The sequence below is a fragment of the Pleurodeles waltl genome, chromosome 1_1, assembly GCF_031143425.1.
Source record: "Pleurodeles waltl isolate 20211129_DDA chromosome 1_1, aPleWal1.hap1.20221129, whole genome shotgun sequence".
NCBI classification, from domain to species: domain Eukaryota; kingdom Metazoa; phylum Chordata; class Amphibia; order Caudata; family Salamandridae; genus Pleurodeles; species Pleurodeles waltl.
Genome location: NC_090436.1, coordinates 984,903,215 through 984,922,209, shown reverse-complemented (window position 1 = coordinate 984,922,209; position 18,995 = coordinate 984,903,215). Strand labels below are relative to the sequence as shown.

The 18,995-nt window shown below is 49.6% G+C and overlaps 1 protein-coding gene across 1 annotated transcript in view; it reads left to right on the top strand.

Moving 5' to 3' along the window:
• MMRN1 (multimerin 1) overlaps nt 1–18,995 on the top strand; it is a 298,882-nt gene that overhangs the window by 190,687 nt on the left and 89,200 nt on the right. The window contains exon 4 of the mRNA XM_069230268.1: nt 15,554–15,655. Within this exon, the coding sequence (XP_069086369.1) occupies nt 15,554–15,655 (102 nt within the window). The remainder of the gene's footprint in view (nt 1–15,553; nt 15,656–18,995) is intronic.

The window sequence follows — 18,995 nt, the reverse complement described above, 5'->3', positions numbered from 1 at the left end:
CTGTTTACAGTGGGTTTCAGCTTGTTTACCCTGTCACCATGTAATATTGGTTCCTCACCAGGAGACCGTGTGAGGGGAGTCAATATTGTGTGTTACACCATGGCACTGTGTGAGTTTGTCAGGTCTGTAGAGGGTATTTTTGTTAGTTTGTACCACTTTAAGTTTCCATTCTTGTTTTTTCAGTCTGCTTTGGGCATATGCCAAAAACATAATAAAAATAAAAATATAACATAGAAAACTTATAAATGAACTTGCAACTTCCTAATTTGTTGTTGCTATTCATAAATGTATTTTCGGACAAAAATTTAAGATTAAGGCCATGGCCAAAAAGAACCTTCATTCACACCTGCTAGGAATTCACAAACGGATTCCTGGCAGATATAAATTAATTTACTGCTAGAAATTCACAGCCGTAAATCCCACTCAAGGGGTATAAAGTGGGCATGGCAAGTTGTAATTTCCCTGTGATGTTTGAAAATGCTCACAGCCATGCCAATTAGTGGCTAGTCTCAAACTCTGATCTAACCCTTTCCCACCTTGAATGTACTATAGACTGGGACTGAAGTCTCCCCACTCCAGGATGGGAAGGGGAACATATCACTTCGAGATTTGGTAAGGCTATAGAAGAATTTTTTTTCCACATGGATACTTGTTTCCCCTGTTAAAAACTAAGAAAAATATAACTGTGTGTTTGCACCGTGGGATTCTTTTCCCCTCTGCAAAAATCTACTTTATAGGATTCCACAAAAAGGGAGTAACAACCCATGGAGTTTGTCACATGATATATTCACAGACGTATGCCTGGTAAGTGGAAACCTTTGCTTGGTGCAGCTTTCCAGGCATATTTCTGGGAACAGATAAAAATCCTAAGCATGCAACTCTAGAAAAGATGTAAATTTCCATCTCATTTCCACCCATACTTCTATTTTTTCATGATTAGACTCCATTATTTTTAACATATACAAGCAGCACTTTAGAAATATGTGGACTGCAGGATGATGATTAATGTAGTCATTATAAACATGCTTATATTCAGCTCTTGCCCAGATTTACTATGATTTAACGCAACACAACACAGCAAGACAACTTGCTGCACTGCGTCAAATAGAGAGAGCAGGAATGTGCTATTCTTGCTAACATATGACACATTCCTGCTCTCTCTGTGGGCTGGTGCACTTGTGGCTGCCAAACACCAATGCAGACACCCTTGCGCAATTGTGCAACAGTGCCAACATTACAGCCAGGATTATTTTTGTGCAGGAAACAACACCTTCCTGCACAAAACCAATCCACAGAGGCATTTTTCTCTTCGTATGTATGCTATAGAATGCATCACATGTAGAAAGAGGAAATGACACTGAGAAATAAAGATATTTCTTCTTGTTACATCTCACCTGGGAAGACATAGCATTTTAATGCATTCCCAGGTTTATTAGTGTTAGAAATGGGGTTTTTGGTTGGCAGTCAGGTTACCCCTTGTCAAGCAAGAACCCTCACTCTACTCAGGGTAAGTCACACACAATCCAAATTATCCTGTGCCCACCCTCTGGTAGCTTGGCACTGAGCAGTCAGGCTTAACTTAGAAGGCAATGTGTAAAGCATTTGTGCAATAAATCATACAATAACACAATATAGCACCACAAAAATACACCACACAGTTTTTAGAAAAATATATAATATTTATCTGGTTATTTGCAGGTCAAAACGATAGAAGATGCAATATGAGATTGTCGAGATATCACTGAAAAGTGATATGAAGTGTCTTAATTCTTTAAAAAGTAAACATAGTCTCTTTCAAGCACAAAGTACCTGTTTTTGAGTGGAAAATCTCCGCAGAAGGCTGCAGAGGGAGAGATGCGTGGAAAAATGGCGTGTGCGTCGGTTTCGCCCCTTCACACACAGACTTGCGTCGTTATTTTCCACGCGGGGAGACGTGCGTCGTTTTCCAGGAAGAAAAATGGGGTGTGTGTCGGTTTCGCCCCTTCACACACAGACTTGCGTCATTATTTTTCACTTGGGGAAGACGTGCGCCGGTTTCCTGCACGCGGACCGTCTCCCTCTGTGGGTCGTGGGATTACCAGATGTCCCAGGGTCTATGCGTGGAATCCTAGGCTTGTTATCCGGCTGTGCATCGTTCGGGTGGGCTGTGCGTGGAATTTTCTTCCTTACGGCAGGCGTTGAGTCGATTTCCTCTCTGGAAGGCGGGTGGCGTTGTCCAGGCGGGCCGTGCCTTGAAGTACCGGTCGCACCGCCGGCGTCGCGTCAAGCAGTGTCTTTCCGGATCGGCGTGCGGTGAATTTTTCACCGCGGAGCAAGCTGTGCGTTTAATTTTTTGGCGCACAAGGAGTCCAGTTGAAAAGGAGAAGTCTTTATGGTCCTGAAACTTCAGGGAACAGGAGTCAAGCTCTATCCAAGCCCTTGGAGAGCACTTCTGCAGCAAGACAAGAGTTCAGCAAGGCAGCAGGCCAACAGCAAGGCAGCACTCCTTTGTAGAAAGCAGTCAGGTGAGTCCTTTGAGCAGCCAGGCAGTTCCTCTTGGCAGGATGCAGGTTATGGTTCAGTTTCTTCTCCAGCAAGTGTCTGTGGTGTTAGGGCAGAGGCCCTGTTTTATACTAAAATGTGCCTTTGAAGTGGGGGTGACTTTAAAGAGTGGCTAAGAAGTGCACCAGGTCCCCTTTCAGTTCAATACTGTCTGCCAGGGTCCCAGTAGGGGGTGTGGCAGTCCTTTGTGTGAGGGCAGGCCCTCCATCCTCCCAGCCCAGGAAGACCCATTCACATTGCAGATGTATGCAAGTGAGGCTGAGTACCCTGTGTTTGGGGTGTGTCTGAGTGAATGTACTAGGAACTGTCAACTAAACCTAGCCAGATGTGGATTGTAAGGCACAGAAAGATCTAAGTGCAAAGAAATGCTCATTTTCTAAAAGTGGCATTTCTAGAATAGTAATATTAAATCCAACTTCACCAGTCAGCAGGATTTTGTACTACCATTCTGGCCATACTAAATATGACCTTCCTGCTCTTTTTAGATCAGCAGCTACCACTTTAATAATGTATGAGGGCAGCCCCAATGTTAGCCCATGAAGGGAGCAGGCCTCACAGTAGTGTAAAAACGAATTTAGGAGTTTTACACTACCAGGACATGTAAACTACACAGGTACATGTCCTGCCTTTTACCCACACTGCACCCTGCTCTAGGGGTTACCTAGGGCACACATATGAGGTGACCTATGTGTAAAAAAAGGGGAGTTTTGGGCTTGGCAAGTACTTTTAAATGCCAGGTCGAAGTGGCAGTGAAACTGCACACACAGGCCCTGCAATGGTAGGCCTGAGACAAGGTTAAGGGGCTACTTAAGTGGGTGGCACAACCAGTGCTACAGGCCCACTAGTAGCATTTAATCTGCAGGCCCTAGGCACATATAGTGCACTCTACTAGGGTCTTACAAGTAAATCAAATAGCCAGTCATGGATAAACCAATCAACAATACAATTTACACAGAGAGCATATGCACTTTAGCACTGGTTAGCAGTGGTTAAGTGCCCAAAGGTCAAAAGCCAACAACAGCAGGTCAGAAAAAGTAGATGGAAGGAGGCAAAAAGTTTGGGGATGACCCCGTAAAAAGGCCAGGTCCAACAATTAGCCTTAGTAAATATGAGAAGTCTCCAAAAACCATGAGTGGATCCATGGGAACACCCATGCTCCACCCACTGAACGCCTTCCCAATTCAGGGTAAAACAAGGCAGTGACTTGTGCTGCCTTAGGTTACTCCAGATTTACTTTGCAAGGTGGCTCTGCGTGACATAGTAAATTTGACCCAAGGGCTTGTGTTGCCTTGTGTGACTCAATGGTGATGCAAGCCCTTAATAAATACAGACCTGAGTGTCGCTAAACATCCATCTAAAAATGTGTTGTGTTAGAATGCTAAACAAAAACAATTTTGGTTTATTTTTTCTTCCAGAACAAGTGAAAGGAGCAATCATTTTCACTTTGGTTGAAAATATACTTTTCTAAGAACGGTCTCAGTTAGTTTTGCAAACACTTGAAAATAGGTAGCAGCAGTGTAAATATAAAACCTTCTTACTTGCAAGGAAAAGTACTCACCTTGTCACACCCATAGTACCAGATATTCCTCAAAACATGCAGATAATTTTGTTGGCAGGGTGGTGTGAAGTACAGTACCTCTCTGACGATCATCCCACAGGACACAGCCAGACGGTGTTGTATTATTGTTTTCTTGTATTGCTTCAATAGCATTTCCAGCTGATTGTCATACATTTTCCCGAATACCTTTGTGTTAGAAATGGGGTTTTTGGTTGGCAGTCAGGTTACCCCCTGTCCAAGCAAAAACCCTCACTCTAGTCAGGGTAAGTCACACACAATCCAAGATTATCCTGTGCCCACCCTCTGGTAGCTTGGCACGAGCAGTCAGGCTTAACTTAGAAGGCAATGTGTAAAGTATTTGTGCAATAAATCATACAATACCACCATATAGCACCACAAAAATAGACCACACAGTGTTTAGAAAAATATATAATATTGATCAGGACAATTGTAGGTCAAAACGAATAAAGTTGCAATGTGAATTTGTAGAGATATCACTGAAAAGTGATATAAAGTGTCTTAAGTCTTTAAAAAGCAAACATAGGGGCTGATTCTAACCCTGGCGGTCGGTGATAAAGCGGCGGCCAACCCGCCAACAGGCTGGCGGTCCAAAAAATGGAATTCTGACCCTGGCGGGAACCGCCAACAGAGACCGCCACATTAACACTCCGACCGCCACGGCGGTACAAACAAACAGCGCGGCGGTCACCGCCAACAGCCAGGCGGCAGACAATGTACCGCCCACACTATCATAACTCACCAATCCGCCACCTTTTCCGGGGCGGGAGCCCCGCCGATAAAAACACGGCGGAAACAGACTACGAACGGGAAAACACTCACCTCTACGCACTCCACGAGGAAGGAGGACAGCATGGAACCCGAATTGAACATCCTACCTGCTCTCGTCTACCTGCTCATCTACCACGAGTACGAACGCCGGCGCAGACGACAACGGTGAGTACTGCACCTACGACACACGGGAGGGGGGAGGAGGAAAGGTTACGGCACACACATATGCGACCCCCAACCCCCCCCAATATGTACACACCAATGCAGAGCAACAAGTCACAGTGACACCACCCAAACCCCCGTAAAAAATGCAATGACATAATTAAATTGTGAATAAACATTTATGTACAAAATAGCCTCTGATTAGTATAGGTCAACTAGGAAAAATATACATATCATAAAAAATCTATATACATAGCAGTGGATAACCGAGGCAATTAGTCCTGAAAATGTTACTAAATATCGAAGTGTCCGTGGGCCAAAGTGCCTCTACACAAGGGCAAAGCCCACACAGGAGACCTGAGTCCTTTGGAGAGAACACTGCAGGGCCATCTGATGACAAAACCACAGGCACCTCAGGGGGAAGGGAAGGGGGGGGCACCACAGCCACATGAGTCCACGACGCCAGATCCACGAAGGGGCCACCATGCCCACTGTGCCATCCTGGGGAGTGCAAAGCCACAGTCTCTCAAGTCTCTACAGTGGGTGGCTTGCCCACTGTGCCATCCTGGGGAGTGCAAAGCCACAGTCTCTCAAGTCTCTACAGTGGGTGGCTTGCCCACTGTACCATACTGGGGAGTGCAAAGCCACAGTCTCTCAAGTCTCTACAGTGGGTGGCTTGCCCACTGTTCAATCCTGGGGAGTGCAAAGCCACAGTCTCTCAAGTCTCTACAGTGGGTCGGTTGCCCACTGTACCATACTGGGGAGTGCAAAGCCACAGTCTCTCAAGTCTCTACAGTGGGTGGCTTGCCCACTGTGCCATCCTGGGGAGTGCAAAGCCACAGTCCATCAGGTGGATTACAGTCTCCACAGCTCAAGGAGGAGGCATGGTGGGCACAGTGAACCGTGAACAGTGCTTGAGATGGCGGTGCCCAGCAGAGCGGTGCTTGACAGGAAGGGCCTAGCGGAGCGGTGCTTGACAGGAAGGGCCCAGCGGAGCGGTGCTTGAGACGGCGGGGCCCAGCGGAGCGGTGCTTGACAGGAAGGGCCCAGCGGAGCGGTGCTTGACAGGAAGGGCCCAGCGGAGCGGTGCTTGAGACGGCGGGGCCCAGCGGAGCGGTGCTTGACAGGAAGGGCCCAGCGGAGCGGTGCTTGACAGGAAGGGCCCAGCGGAGCGGTGCTTGACAGGAAGGGCCGAGCGGAGCGGTGCTTGAGACGGCGGGGCCCAGCGGAGCGGTGCTTGACAGGAAGGGCCCAGCGGAGCGGTGCTTGAGACGGCGGGGCCCTGTTCAGCAGTGCTCTTCTTCACGGCGGGGCCCTGTTCAGCGGTGCCTGTCTTCACGGCGGGGCCCTGTTCAGCGGTGCTCTTCTGCACGGCGGGGCCCTGTTCAGCGGTGCTCTTCTTCACGGCGGGGCCCTGTTCAGCAGTGCCTGTCTTCACGGCGGGGCCCTGTTCAGCGGTGCTCTTCTTCACGGCGGGGCCCTGTTCAGCGGTGCTCTTCTTCACGGCGGGGCCCTGTTCAGCGGTGCTCTTCTGCACGGCGGGGCACTGTTCAGCGGTGCTCGGCCAGTAAGTCAAGGGAGCCAGACCTTGCCTGGACTCCCTGCTCAGTCGCCCTCCGACCGTGCAGTTGCTGGACCCTTCGGGGACGGAGTCCTGGGCCCTTTCGTGTCCTCCCTTACAGCCGGGTTGGGGCTTGTGGGGCCCTCCTGCTCCGCGCTCCTGCTGGCTGACTTCTCCGCCCTGCTGCCCTTTCGCTCCTTACATGGGGCTCTCGGGCCCTTGCCTCCCCTGGATGGTGTGGCAGGTGAAGTGGCCGAACTTTGCTCCTTGGGGGCATCCGTGTCAGTCCTCTCACGGCGGCCCTTTAGTTTGCGTGTCCTCTTGCCTGGGGGGGGGCTGGCTGTCCCCTTGCTGCTGATTGACGTGTCAAAGGGTGGACTCCATAACCCATGCACCACTGTGACACTCGAAGCTGGGCTGGTTGCGGCTGAGGTGCTCTTGGGACTCTTAGCAGATGGAGGGGGTGGGTCAGGGGAGGTAAAGAGGTTAAGATTTGAGAGGTAAACTTTTTTAGGACCAAGGTAAAGGGTAGGAGTAGTGGTGATGGGAGTGGAGGAAGAGGATGTGGTTGTAGGAGAGTCAGGTGTGCTGTCCTTGGGTGCAGGTGAGTGTGACGTAGGCTGTCGAGAGGTGGATGGCTGTTGTTTGGGTGTCTGCCTGCGTTTGTGTGTCTTGGAAGAGGGGGTGACAGACACAGTGGGAGAGGACACAGGGGACGTGTAAATGGCAGTGGGGGTGGTGACTGCACGTGTGCGGACTGTAGTGGAGGGTGTGCTGGTGATGGAAGCGCTGGCTGATGGTGGTGTGCATGCAGGTGTGTGTGTAGACATCACAGGGAGGGAGGAGGGAGACGAGGAGGAGGGGGACACAGAGGTGGTAGTGACTGTTGGAATGTCTGCATCTGGGTGTTGCTTGGGTGAGTGTTTGTGGGATCGGTGGTGCTTGTGTCTGGATGAGCTGCCCTTGGGTGTTGAGGTGTGTGCAGGCTGGTCTGATGGTGTGGATGGGATAGGCTGAGGAACAGGAGACAGAGACAGGGTGGAGGCAGTTAGAAGAGGGAGGCTGAAAACAGGGATAATGGCTGCCGTCAGTGCTGAGGCCAGAGCATTGAACGATCGTTGATGGGCAGCCTGACCCGAATGAATGCCCTCCAGGTAGGCATTGCTCCGATGCACCTCCCTTTCCACCCCCTGGATGGCATTCAAAAGGGTAGTCTGCCCAACAATGATGGTCTGAAGGAGGTCAATGACCTCCTCACTGAGGGCAGCAGGGGTGGCAGGGGCTGAGGTGCCTGGGGCGAAGGAGACGCCCGCCTTCCTGGGCGAGCGGGCACGGAGCGAAGGCTGAGGGGCTGCTGGGAGGGCGGTGCTGGTGCGCTGGGTGGCGGCTGTACCTGTAGAGGCGGGGGGCCCGGATGTTGCCACCACCGCTAGGGAGCTCCCATCCGAGGACGTGTCGGTGTCGCTGGTGTCACCACCGGTCCCCGTTGTGGTGCTCCCCTCACCCTCCGGATCACTGGTGCCCTCGGTGTCTGTTCCAGGGTCCACCGGGGCCTTGTGACTTGCAGCTCCCTCGTGCTCCGAAGCCAAATCTCCTCCGCCTGATGATGCTAATTCACACATGGAAAAGTAGATAAAGAAAAAGGGTGGGGATGGGAAACAAACAGGTTGAGTGCATGCATTGTCAACACCGTTGGCGGAGAGGACAGACACAGGAGCCTCATGCACTAAGCCCCGCTATCGGGGTACACTACTCAGTACTTGTGACCAGGCCTACAGATCTAGGGTCAACTAAAGCGCACATGGGTGATGCTGGACCATGGATAGCTGTACTTGTCACCCTACAGAGGTGGCGGGCGGGGACACAGGGCCATGGCTAAAGGAGAGGACTACACTACAGAAAGCGCCCTGGCCTAATGTCACACACAGCCCTCCTCCCCCACCCAGGAACCTCCACTGCGCGTAAATATTGCAGAATTAACTGGTACTCACCCCCTTGTGTCTGCTGTGATGCCCTCACGCGCCCATCCAAATCAGGGTAAGCCACCGCCAGGATCCGGGACATCAGGGGGGTCAGGGTACGACTGGCACCCCTCCTAGGTTGGGAGGCCATCCCCAGCAGTGACTCAGCGGTCTTCCTGGTTCCGCGGCGGATGTCCTCCCACCTCTTGCGGCAGTGGGTGCCCCGTCTGTTGTAGACCCCCACGGTCCGGACTTCCTTGGCGATGGCACGCCAACTATCGATTTTCTGATGGGCGCTGACCTATTTGACATGTACAGGGTGGGAAAGGAAATATCATCAATTTTCTTCTTGTTAGATGTGCTTGGCCCCCCCTCCCCAACCTTGCCATGTGGCACATTCTCTCATCTGTCATGCCTTGCACTCATCATTCTCTCCCCCCCCAAAACTTATATCCACCCCAGTCAACACATGCATTGCCCATTCGACGTGCACCCTGTGTACTTACCTGTTGGTCTGGAGGACCGTAGAGTAGCGCATACTGGGGGAGGACCCCATCCACGAGTTTCTCCAACTCTTCAGAAGTGAAGGCAGGGGCTCTTTCCCCAGTCGCAGCAGCCATTGTCTCTTCCAGACCGAGTCACAGCAGCACTTGCAGTATACATCCTCTCCTGTGGATGATCAGGTCTCGAGTGATTAAGTAGATAGAAAATGGCGGTCACGTCCGCGGCGGTGCGTACCGCGACGTGCGTACCGCGACCGCCGGCGCACATCGTCATTGGCTCATGAAACCCATAGGGATCATTGTTAACCAATGCGGCTTCGCACAGCGGTCTTCGGCCGCCTACCGTCACGGTGTGCCACGCCAGCGCATTGACCTCACATCCCATTGTCCCACTTCACAGGTCAGGCAGCCGCCATTTCAAGGGCCCACATGGCTTAATTTCAACTGCGTCACACAGGCCTAGGCCTTGCATTGCCACACATACAAGCATTGCAATACATACATTATTGTGTACTGTGCAAGCTGTGGTGAACGTACCTGTGAGTTGATTGACTCGGTGCTCCATATTCTCCTTCCTATGCACCGTCCGCTGGGACTTGCGATGAGAAGGAGGAATCCTCGCGTGTACCGGCCTCTGGTGGACCTGTCGACAATGGAAGAACGCCATATTATACTCCGATACCGACTTGACCGAGCCACTATACATGAACTGTGTGCCCAGCTGGAGCCAGCCCTGATGTCCCCCATCCGCCAACCCACAGGAATTCCCCCTCTAGTGCAGGTTCTGTCTGTCCTCCATTTTTTTGCAAGTGGCTCATTCCAGACAACAGTGGCCATGTCATCTGGAATGTCTCAGCCTATGTTTTCAAAGATTTTGTCCAGAGTGTTGTCTGCCCTGATGAAACTCATGCGGAGCTACATCATATTCCCAGAGGAGGGTGATTTGCCTACAGTGAAGGCTGATTTCTATGCCCTTGGACATATCCCCAACATTATTGGTGCCATTGATGGGACCCATGTGGCTTTAGTACCCCCAAATGACGATGAGCAGGTGTACAGAAACAGGAAAAATTACCATTCTATGAATGTCCAGGTGGTCTGTTTGGCAGACCAGTACATCTCCCATGTAAATGCCAAGTTCCCAGGGTCAGTGCATGACGCGTATATCATGCGTAATAGCAGCATCCCCTATGTGATGGAACAGCTAGAGAGACAGCGTGTGTGGCTCATAGGTGACTCTGGTTACTCCAACCTGCCGTGGCTACTGACCCCAGTGAGGAATCCCAGGACAAGGGCAGAGGAACGGTACAATGAGGCCCATGGGCGAACTAGGAGGGTGATCGAGCGAACCTTTGGGCTCCTGAAGGCCAGGTTTAGGTGCCTGCATATGACAGGTGGAACCCTCATGTACTCACCAAAGAAGGTGTGCCATATCATCGTGGCCTGCTGTATGCTGCACAACCTGGCTTTGCGGCGCCAGGTGCCTTTCCTGCAGGAGGATGGTCCAGATGGTGGTGTTGTAGAAGCCGTGGAGCCTGTGGAGAGTGAAGAGGAGGAAGACGACGGGTAAAACACAGACAACAGGGAAACTGTTATACAACAGTATTTTCAGTAGCCCACAGGTAAGAATCACCAACGCCATTTCACATTTACTTAGAGCCTCCTGCCTCTCTACTTTCTGTATTTCCCCCCAGTTATTTTTAACTAATTTTTGATTTTCCCTTCCCTTCTCAGTGCTGTATGACTCAGTGCGTGACTTCTGCTTGGTTTGCCCATGAACTACAGCGTATTGACATTGGTATGTTGTCATCACTAATTGACAGAACATATATTGAACTGTAATGTGTAATACTTTTGTTAAGAATACAGCATGACTCCAAACTGATTTCTGTGCAATGAGTGATTTATTTTTAGTGCTAGATATTGGTACATGATAGTAAAACGGTGATGGGTGGGGGTGGAGTAATGTCCATGGCAGAGTCCAGTTCTCAGTCTCACAGGTGCATTGTCCATATGCCTGTGGAAGGATGGAGCAGGGGCAGTTCAAGGTTGGACAGGGTGGCAATGTGGGACAGTGGGATGACTTCAGGGGGTATCTCATGCTGGCGGGGGTCTTGGCATCCTACTCTGTCTTTTTTTTGGATCTCAGGCTCCTCTTGCGGGGTGGTTGTTCTTCAGCAGGAGGTGGGGTTCTGGTGGCCTGTCGTTGTGTGGGGGCCTCCTGTCCACTAGCGCCGGCGGAGGTGGTAGGCTGTTCCTGGTCCGGGCTAGTGACAGGGGCCCTGTGTGGTGCCACATGGTCCCGCAACGTGTCTTCTATCCGGTTGAGGGCCAGGACGATGGTCCCCATTGCGGTTCCGATGTTCCTAAGTTAGTCTCTGAACCCCATGTAGCGTTCCTCCTGCTGTGCCTGGATCTCCTGGAATCTGGACAGTACCGTCGCCATCGTCTCTTGGGAGTGGTGGTACGCTCCCATGATGGTGGTGAGGGCCTCTTGGAGAGTGGGTTCCCTGGGCCTCTCCTCCCCCCCTGTCGCACAGCAGCCCTCCGAGTTGCCCTGTTTCCCCCGGCCTCTGTCCCCTGGACGGTGTGCCCACTACCACTGCCCCCAGGTCCCTGTTGTTGTTGGGGTGGTGGGTTACCCTGGGTGCCCTGTAGTGGCAGACACATCGCTGATTGACCTGTCCTAGAGACAGTGGCATGGGCCCGCTGGGTGGGAGCTGTGCTGGTGTTCCCAGAGGGGGTTGGGTCTGCTGTGGCCTGTGTCTGTGTGTGGGGAACCGACTGCCCAGAGGTCCCCGATGGTCCGGGCTGGTCATCAGGTTCCAGGTCGACAGAGCTGCTGTCATCACTGGGGGCCTGTTCCGGGGGTGGGATGGACATTTCTGGACCCTCCTGACCGGTGTGTTGGCGTTCGGGTCCTGCAGGGGTAAAAGAGTATGGTTATTGCTTCTGTGTGTGCCATGGCATGCGATTTGTGTGTGCCCTTGTCCCCCAGTGCTGGCATTCCCTTGTGGGAGGATTTGTGAGGATGGTTTGTGGGGGGGATGGGTATGTGTAGTGGTCATGCTTAGGTGATGGGTGTCCATGGTTTGTGTTGGCATGCAGGGGTTGGGTTGGGTGGGTTGTGCTGGAGAGACATTCTCAGGGAGGATGTGTGCTGGGGGGTTGGGGGTGGGGGTGTGGGTTGGCATGCTGTTGGGTGGGGGGGATGAAGTAGTTGAGATTGGACTTACCAGAGTCCATTCCTCCGGCTACTCCAGCGAGGCCCTCAGGATGCAGGATGTTCAAGACCTCTTGCTCCCATGCTGTGAATTCTGGTGGGGTGGGTGGGGGTCCGCCGCCAGTCTTCTGCACCGCGATGTTGTGCCTTGACACCATCGAGCGCACCTTCCCCCGTAGGTCGTTCCAGCGTTTGCGGATGTCGTCCCGATTTCTGGGATGCTGTCCCACCGCGTTGACCCTGTCCACGATCCGCTGCCATAGCTCCACCTTCCTGGCTATAGTGGTGTGCTGCACCTGTGAGCCGAAGAGCTGGGGTTCTACTCTTATAATTTCCTCCACCATGACCCTGAGTTCTTGGTCCGAAAACCGTGGGTGTCTTTGGGGTGCCATGGGGTGGTGTGGATGAGGTGTGAGGTGGTGTATGTGGTGATGAGTGTGTTGGTGTGTGGTGCTTTGTGCTTATATGTGGTGTGGGTGATGGTGTAGTGTGCCTCTGTGTGATGTAGCTCTCTATTCTATGGTGTGTCTCTCTCTTCCTTCGTCTCTGATCTTTGGTTGTAGGGGTTTGTGGGTGATGTGGGTGTGTGTTTTATATCGTATTGATTGTGTGGGAGTAGTGTGTGTATGTGTTTCAGGTGTGTGTATTTCAAATTGTCCAATGTGTCTGTGTTTTGGTGCTGGGTGTGTATTTTGACCGCGGCGGTGTGTACCGCCAATGGAATACCGCGTTTGAATGACCGCCGCGTGGATTCGTGGGTCATAATGGCATGGGCGTATTTCTGTTGGCGTGGCGGTTTGGTCATCTCCAGTTTACCACTGGGCGCTGATGTGGCGGACTGCAGTGGAGGTCGGATTTTTGGAGGTTTGGCAGTTGTGGGTCAGAATGACCGTGGCGGCTTACCGCGGCCGCGGCGGTATTATGGCGGGCTTCTGACCGGCGGTAAGCGCCTTTTACCGCCGAGGTCAGAATGACCCCCAAAGTCTCTTTCAAGCACAAAGTACCTGGGTTGGAGTGGAAAATCTCCTCAGAGGGCCACAGAAGAAGAGATACGTGGAAAAATGGTGTGTGCGTCGATTTCTCCCCAGCACACACGGACTTGCGTCGTTATTTTTCACGCGGGGAAGTCGTGCATCGTTTTCCGGCGTGCAGACAGTCTCTTTCTGTGGATCGCGGGGATTACCAGATGTCCCGGGTCTGTGCGTGGATTCTCCTGCTTGTTTTCCGGCTGCACGTCGTTCTGCGGGGCTGCGCGTTGAAGTTTCGCTCTTACGGCAGACGTCGCGTCCATTTCTCCTCTGGAGGTCAGGCGGCGTTGTCCTTGCGAGGCCGTGCGTCGAAGTTCCAGTCGTCCCGAAGGCGTCGCATCGATCAGTGTCGGTGTGCGGCATTTTTATCGCCGCGTAACAAGCTGTGTGTTGAAAATTTCAGCGCACGAAGCGTCCAAGTGAAAAAGAGAAGTCTTTTTGGTCCTGAGACTTCAGGGAACAGGAGGTAAGCTCTATCCAAGCCCTTGGAGAGCACTTTCACAGCCAGACAAGAGTTAAGCAAGGCAGCAGGCCAACAACAAGGCAGCAGTCCTTAGTAGAAAGCAGACAGGTGAGTCCTTTGAGCAGCGAGGCAGTTCTTGGCAGGATGTAGTTTCTGGTTCAGGTTTCTTCTCCAGCAAGTGTCTAAAAAGTGGAGGGAGGCAGGCAAAAAGTTAGGGGTGACCACCCTAAGGCTGTCCGGTCTAACACTTTGTGGCTGCATATTTTGCTCTATGAAGAGTTTCAGACTTAAATATTTGCCAATATCATGCTTGTAAATGGTTCTCTGGTTGCCTTGGTGTGTGCTTTCCCGTTTGCATTTATTCCTAGCCCCTTTTTGGCTCTCACTTCTTTAAGGTGATTACACCACTCCTAGGCCTGGGAGATGTACAAATTATGCTTGTGTAATTTGCGTTCTTTCAAAATTCCACGTAAATATTTGTTTCAGGAATTTATGCTATTATACAACTTCGCATAGTTACCTACCATTCGCTGCAAAAATGTACTCCAAACACATCATTTATTGTAAAAAATTACCGCAGATCCACGGGAAGTACAGCATGCAGGCAGCTGTTGTTTGCAGTGCTCTTGTTTTTTTTGCTCTATTTTTACTGTGAAATGCGTCCTCACATCAAAAAATTACTCGAGGACACATTTTGTGCTAAAATAGTGTTAAACAACAGTTTTGAATTTCACAAAATTAAACACAATCTCACATACGTTTGCCCACATTTTACATAATTGCCTACCACACATTTAGCGCACCCCTTATTGAACCCTCTGGGCCAGATTTACAAGGCCCTAGTGCGACTGGAGCATCACTATTAGAGATGCTTTGGTGGCGCTATTCACTGCACCATATTTACAAGGAAGCGTTAAGCCACTTTTTGTGGATTAACGCCACCTAGTAAATATGGACCCCTCCGAATCAGTTTTCTGTGGAAGAGGAGTGTCTATTGGGTGTTGCGGTGGGTGTTCCACCATAATATGCATCACTTTTGACGCTGCCCACGAATTATGAGAAATCATAAATCTGTGGCTGCTCCAAAACCTAAATCCACCCATGGGGTAGCGCAGCAAGGAGGAATACATTTATTCCTCCTTGTTTTTGCTTTTTCCATGTGTGCTACATTCTTCAGCACACATAGAAAGAGCAAAAGGTCATGAATGATTATTTATGTGCAGGAAGGTTTTTCTTCCTGCACATAAACAATCATTCAAAAATGAAGCTTTGGTACTTCTATGTGTGCTGCATTCTTCAGCACACAATGAAATGCCAAATCGCCATTGCACATTGTTTATGTGCAGGAAAAGAAACCTCCCTTCACAGGAACAATCTATCTACTCAACGCAGACAACCTTGCACTATAGTGCAAGGATGCCTGCGTTGGCCCTGGCAGCTAAATTTAGCGTCTGCACAGGGGGAAACACAGGACTGCACCGTATTTTTGTAAATTCGGCCCATCCCTTCATTTCAAAAGTGGTGCAGCGCTGAAAATTTGTTGCAGCGCCGCACCACTTTTTTTATAACTCTGGGCCTCTGCTTCAAAGACGTTTTTAATTGGAGCTCCAGAAAAATGAGTCAATTGTGCATGTTTTCTTTATCTTAGTGACACCCACTTCCTCTACGTACTGTGATAATTATTTACATATCTGACCAAATCTGTTGGTAAAACGTTAGGTATATGTTGTGCAAACTTGAGTCACATGTTGCCTCTTGTCCTAGTTCTAAAGTACCAGTTGCAGCCATATGATAACCAAGCTGAGAGTACCAACGCCATTAATGGAGGAACATCAGCAGATCCACAGCAGACATCTCTTGATCCAGGTCAGTGGAATTAATAACATGTCAAGATTGATATCTAATCACTTCATTTTTGTTTGGAAACTGTAAGTAGCTACAGACCATGACAACCTCCAAGTTTACACAGAGAGACAGTGAAGAGAAGAGACAGGAAGATAAGCTTGTGCAAAGTATTTACTCACCCTTGCTTAAAAACAGTTTGACACCTGAATCCTAGCTGTTGCATGTGGCTGCTAAAACAGAGCCAAGCGTTTTGCTCTGGCCTTTAATGAGCTGTGTCAGCCAGCAGGCAGCCAAGGAGCCTCAGCAGCAGGGTCTCTTCATCATTTAATTCATGACATGTATGCTTTGTAGGATGTCTTCTAACCAAACATGTCAGATATGATACTGTGACAGAACTTTTACCCAATCTGTAGTTTTATTGAACCTGCTGAGATTATCGGGGAATAATCTTAAATAATGTAAATAAGTGTGCCTTTAGAGTCGTTCCTGATTTTATAGTGATGCTCCTTCGTGGGATGGTTGGCTTTGATTACGACTGTATATCTTATGCAAATGATAGTTGTCAAATGGAACTTTCGGCTGTGTGATGGCCCCTCTGCAATGAAGTGCAAGCATCATATGTACTGTGCTCCCAGTTTTATGGTATCTTTTTTTAAACTTCCGTCTGTATTTATCCATATTTATTTTGTGTTTCGGGAACAAACGGAGTCTCAAATAGTATATTTCCCCATTAATTTAACCGATGAACCTGCATTCATACTTTGATGCCTGTCACATTTTAGCAAATTTAGCAATTTAGCAGCCAAATATAACAAAACACTACACCCACTGGTACATTTTATCATTATACTAAATATTTATGTATAAAAAACATGTGCCTATATTTAAGGAAATCTTGGGGCATATTTATACTCCGTTTGCGCCGAATTTGCGTCATTTTTTTCGACGCAAATTCGACGCAAAACTAACTCCATATTTATACTTTGGCGTTAGACGCGTCTAGCGCCAAAGTTCATGGAGTTAGCGTCATTTTTTTGCGTGAACCCCTTCCTTGCGTTAATGATATGCAAGGTAGGCGTTCCCGTCTAAAAAAATGACTCCCAGGCATGTGCGTGGTATTTATACTCCCGGGCAAAAATCACGCCCGGGAGTGGGCGGGGCAAAAAACCCCGCATTTGCGCCTGAATTTAACGCCTGGGTCAGGGCAGGCGTTAAGGGGCCTGTGGGCTCAGAATGAGCCCAGAGGTGCCCTCCCCTGCCCCCAGGGACACCCCCTGCCACCCTTGCCCACCCCAGGAGGACACCCAAGGATGGAGGGACCCACCCCATGGACATTAAGGTAAGTTCAGGTAAGTATTTTTTTTTTTTTTGTGGCATAGGGAGGCCTGATTTGTGCCCCCCTACATGCCACTATGCCCAATGACCATGCCCAGGGGACATAAGTCCCCTGGGCATGGCCATTGGGCAAGGGGGCATGACTCCTGTCTTTGCTAAGACAGGAGTCATGTTAATGGGGGATGGGCGTCGTAAAAGAAATGGCGCAAATCGGGTTGAGGCGATTTTTTTGCCTCAACCTGACTTGCCCCATTTTTAGACGCCCATACGCCATTTTCCCCTACGCCGGCGCTGCCTGGTGTACGTGGTTTTTTTTCACGCACACCAGGCAGCGCCGGTCGGCTAACGCCGGCTAACGCCATTCTATAAATACGGCGCCCGCATGGCGCTTCAGAATGGCGTTAGCCGGCGCTACTTTTTTTGACGCTAAACTGCGTTTGCGCAGTTTAGCGTCAAAAAGTATAAACACGGGCCCTTATCTTTTTTCCAGTACCCCATGCTACTTTTCAGCTCAGCTATTGACCCCATAATTCATGAAAGACAGCACAGAGAGACATGCACAAGAAGCACAATTTGCATTATTCTTTTGCTTTAAAAATAAATACAGACAGGAAACACACTATTTTCTGCCTGTATGTATCTGTAACAATCAGCAAAACCAGAAAACTGGGAGCCTTACACACCTACCATAAATATGTATTGGTCAAAGAAATAATTTCTGCAGGAGCACGTCATTATCAAGTGACATGAGACGGTGGATTAGGACTTTCAAATCCACTGTTTAAAAAATAAATAAATAGCGCCATGAGGATTCATCACGGACTAATATGTGAACGAAAGGGGAATTAAAGATAAAAATCATACAGGACTTTATACTAAAATTCAGGAGACCGCAGGCAGTTGCCTGACAAGGCAACTGTAGCATTGCATGTAATAGCTTGTTAGCTCCACCACAATTTCAAACTCTGTCCTTCTTGAGAAATTGAGAATGTTAAGCAGTCACCCTTCCAGATGAAATCCAAACATATTTCTAATGTTTCATAAAATCTGGTAAAGTCGTCAATATCATTTTCAAAACCTTTGCAATTCCGTTAATTATGTACTGTCACCACTTTATTGGAGGTACATTGCAAACCTAAATTACCACCCTGACTTTCACTCCACTTGAGCAATGAAAGATAATTAGGCCCTATGACGGTTGGCCATTCTTTTCATATTAAAAGGTATGACCAGTTAGTTTAAATTCAAGAAGTTGGAAACTGATGAGCTGTAATGATATTCAGAAATGGCTTAAACAGTGGAGAGAGGCAGTCAAACTAGAGAGAGAAATTAGCTGTCACAATGTTGTGGGACACAGTTTTTAGCATTGAACTAATGCAAGTCGATTGACAATGGTTTTATTAATAATGCCCAGGACTGAATCCATACAGCATTTAACGCAGTAAAGGAGCACAATTACAATAAAGTGGAGCAGCGCTGCGTCAAAATTGTCAGTGTCGCACTGCAGCGCTTTAGAAATACAGGATGCACTGTAGTAACAAGAATACGGTGCACCCCTGTGTTTCTCCCTGCACTGTCACCAAATTTCTGCAGAGCGCCAACACGGCCACCCTTGCACCCTGGTGCAAGGATGGATGCATTGCGGGGAGATTGCTTTTGTGCAGGAATCTTCAATGGCGATTTACTCTTTCTGTTTCTACTGCAGAATGCGGCACACATAGAACGAGCCAACAACGAGGAGAAATGAAAGCAATTCTCCTTGTTGTGCCCTGCGAACGCCACCCCTGGGGTGGCATTTGATTTTGGCCCTGCCCAGATTGACAATTTCTCGTAATGCACTGGATTTTGCAGTGGAACACCCACAGCAACACCCACTGCACGCCCCTTACACGCAAGGTGCTGCTTGTAAGGGGCTGTATTTACAAGGTGGTGTTATGCCACAAAAAGTGCCTTAACGCCACCTTGTAAATACATTGCAGTACACAGTGCCAATAGAGCGTCACAAAAAATGACACTCTGGTGGTGC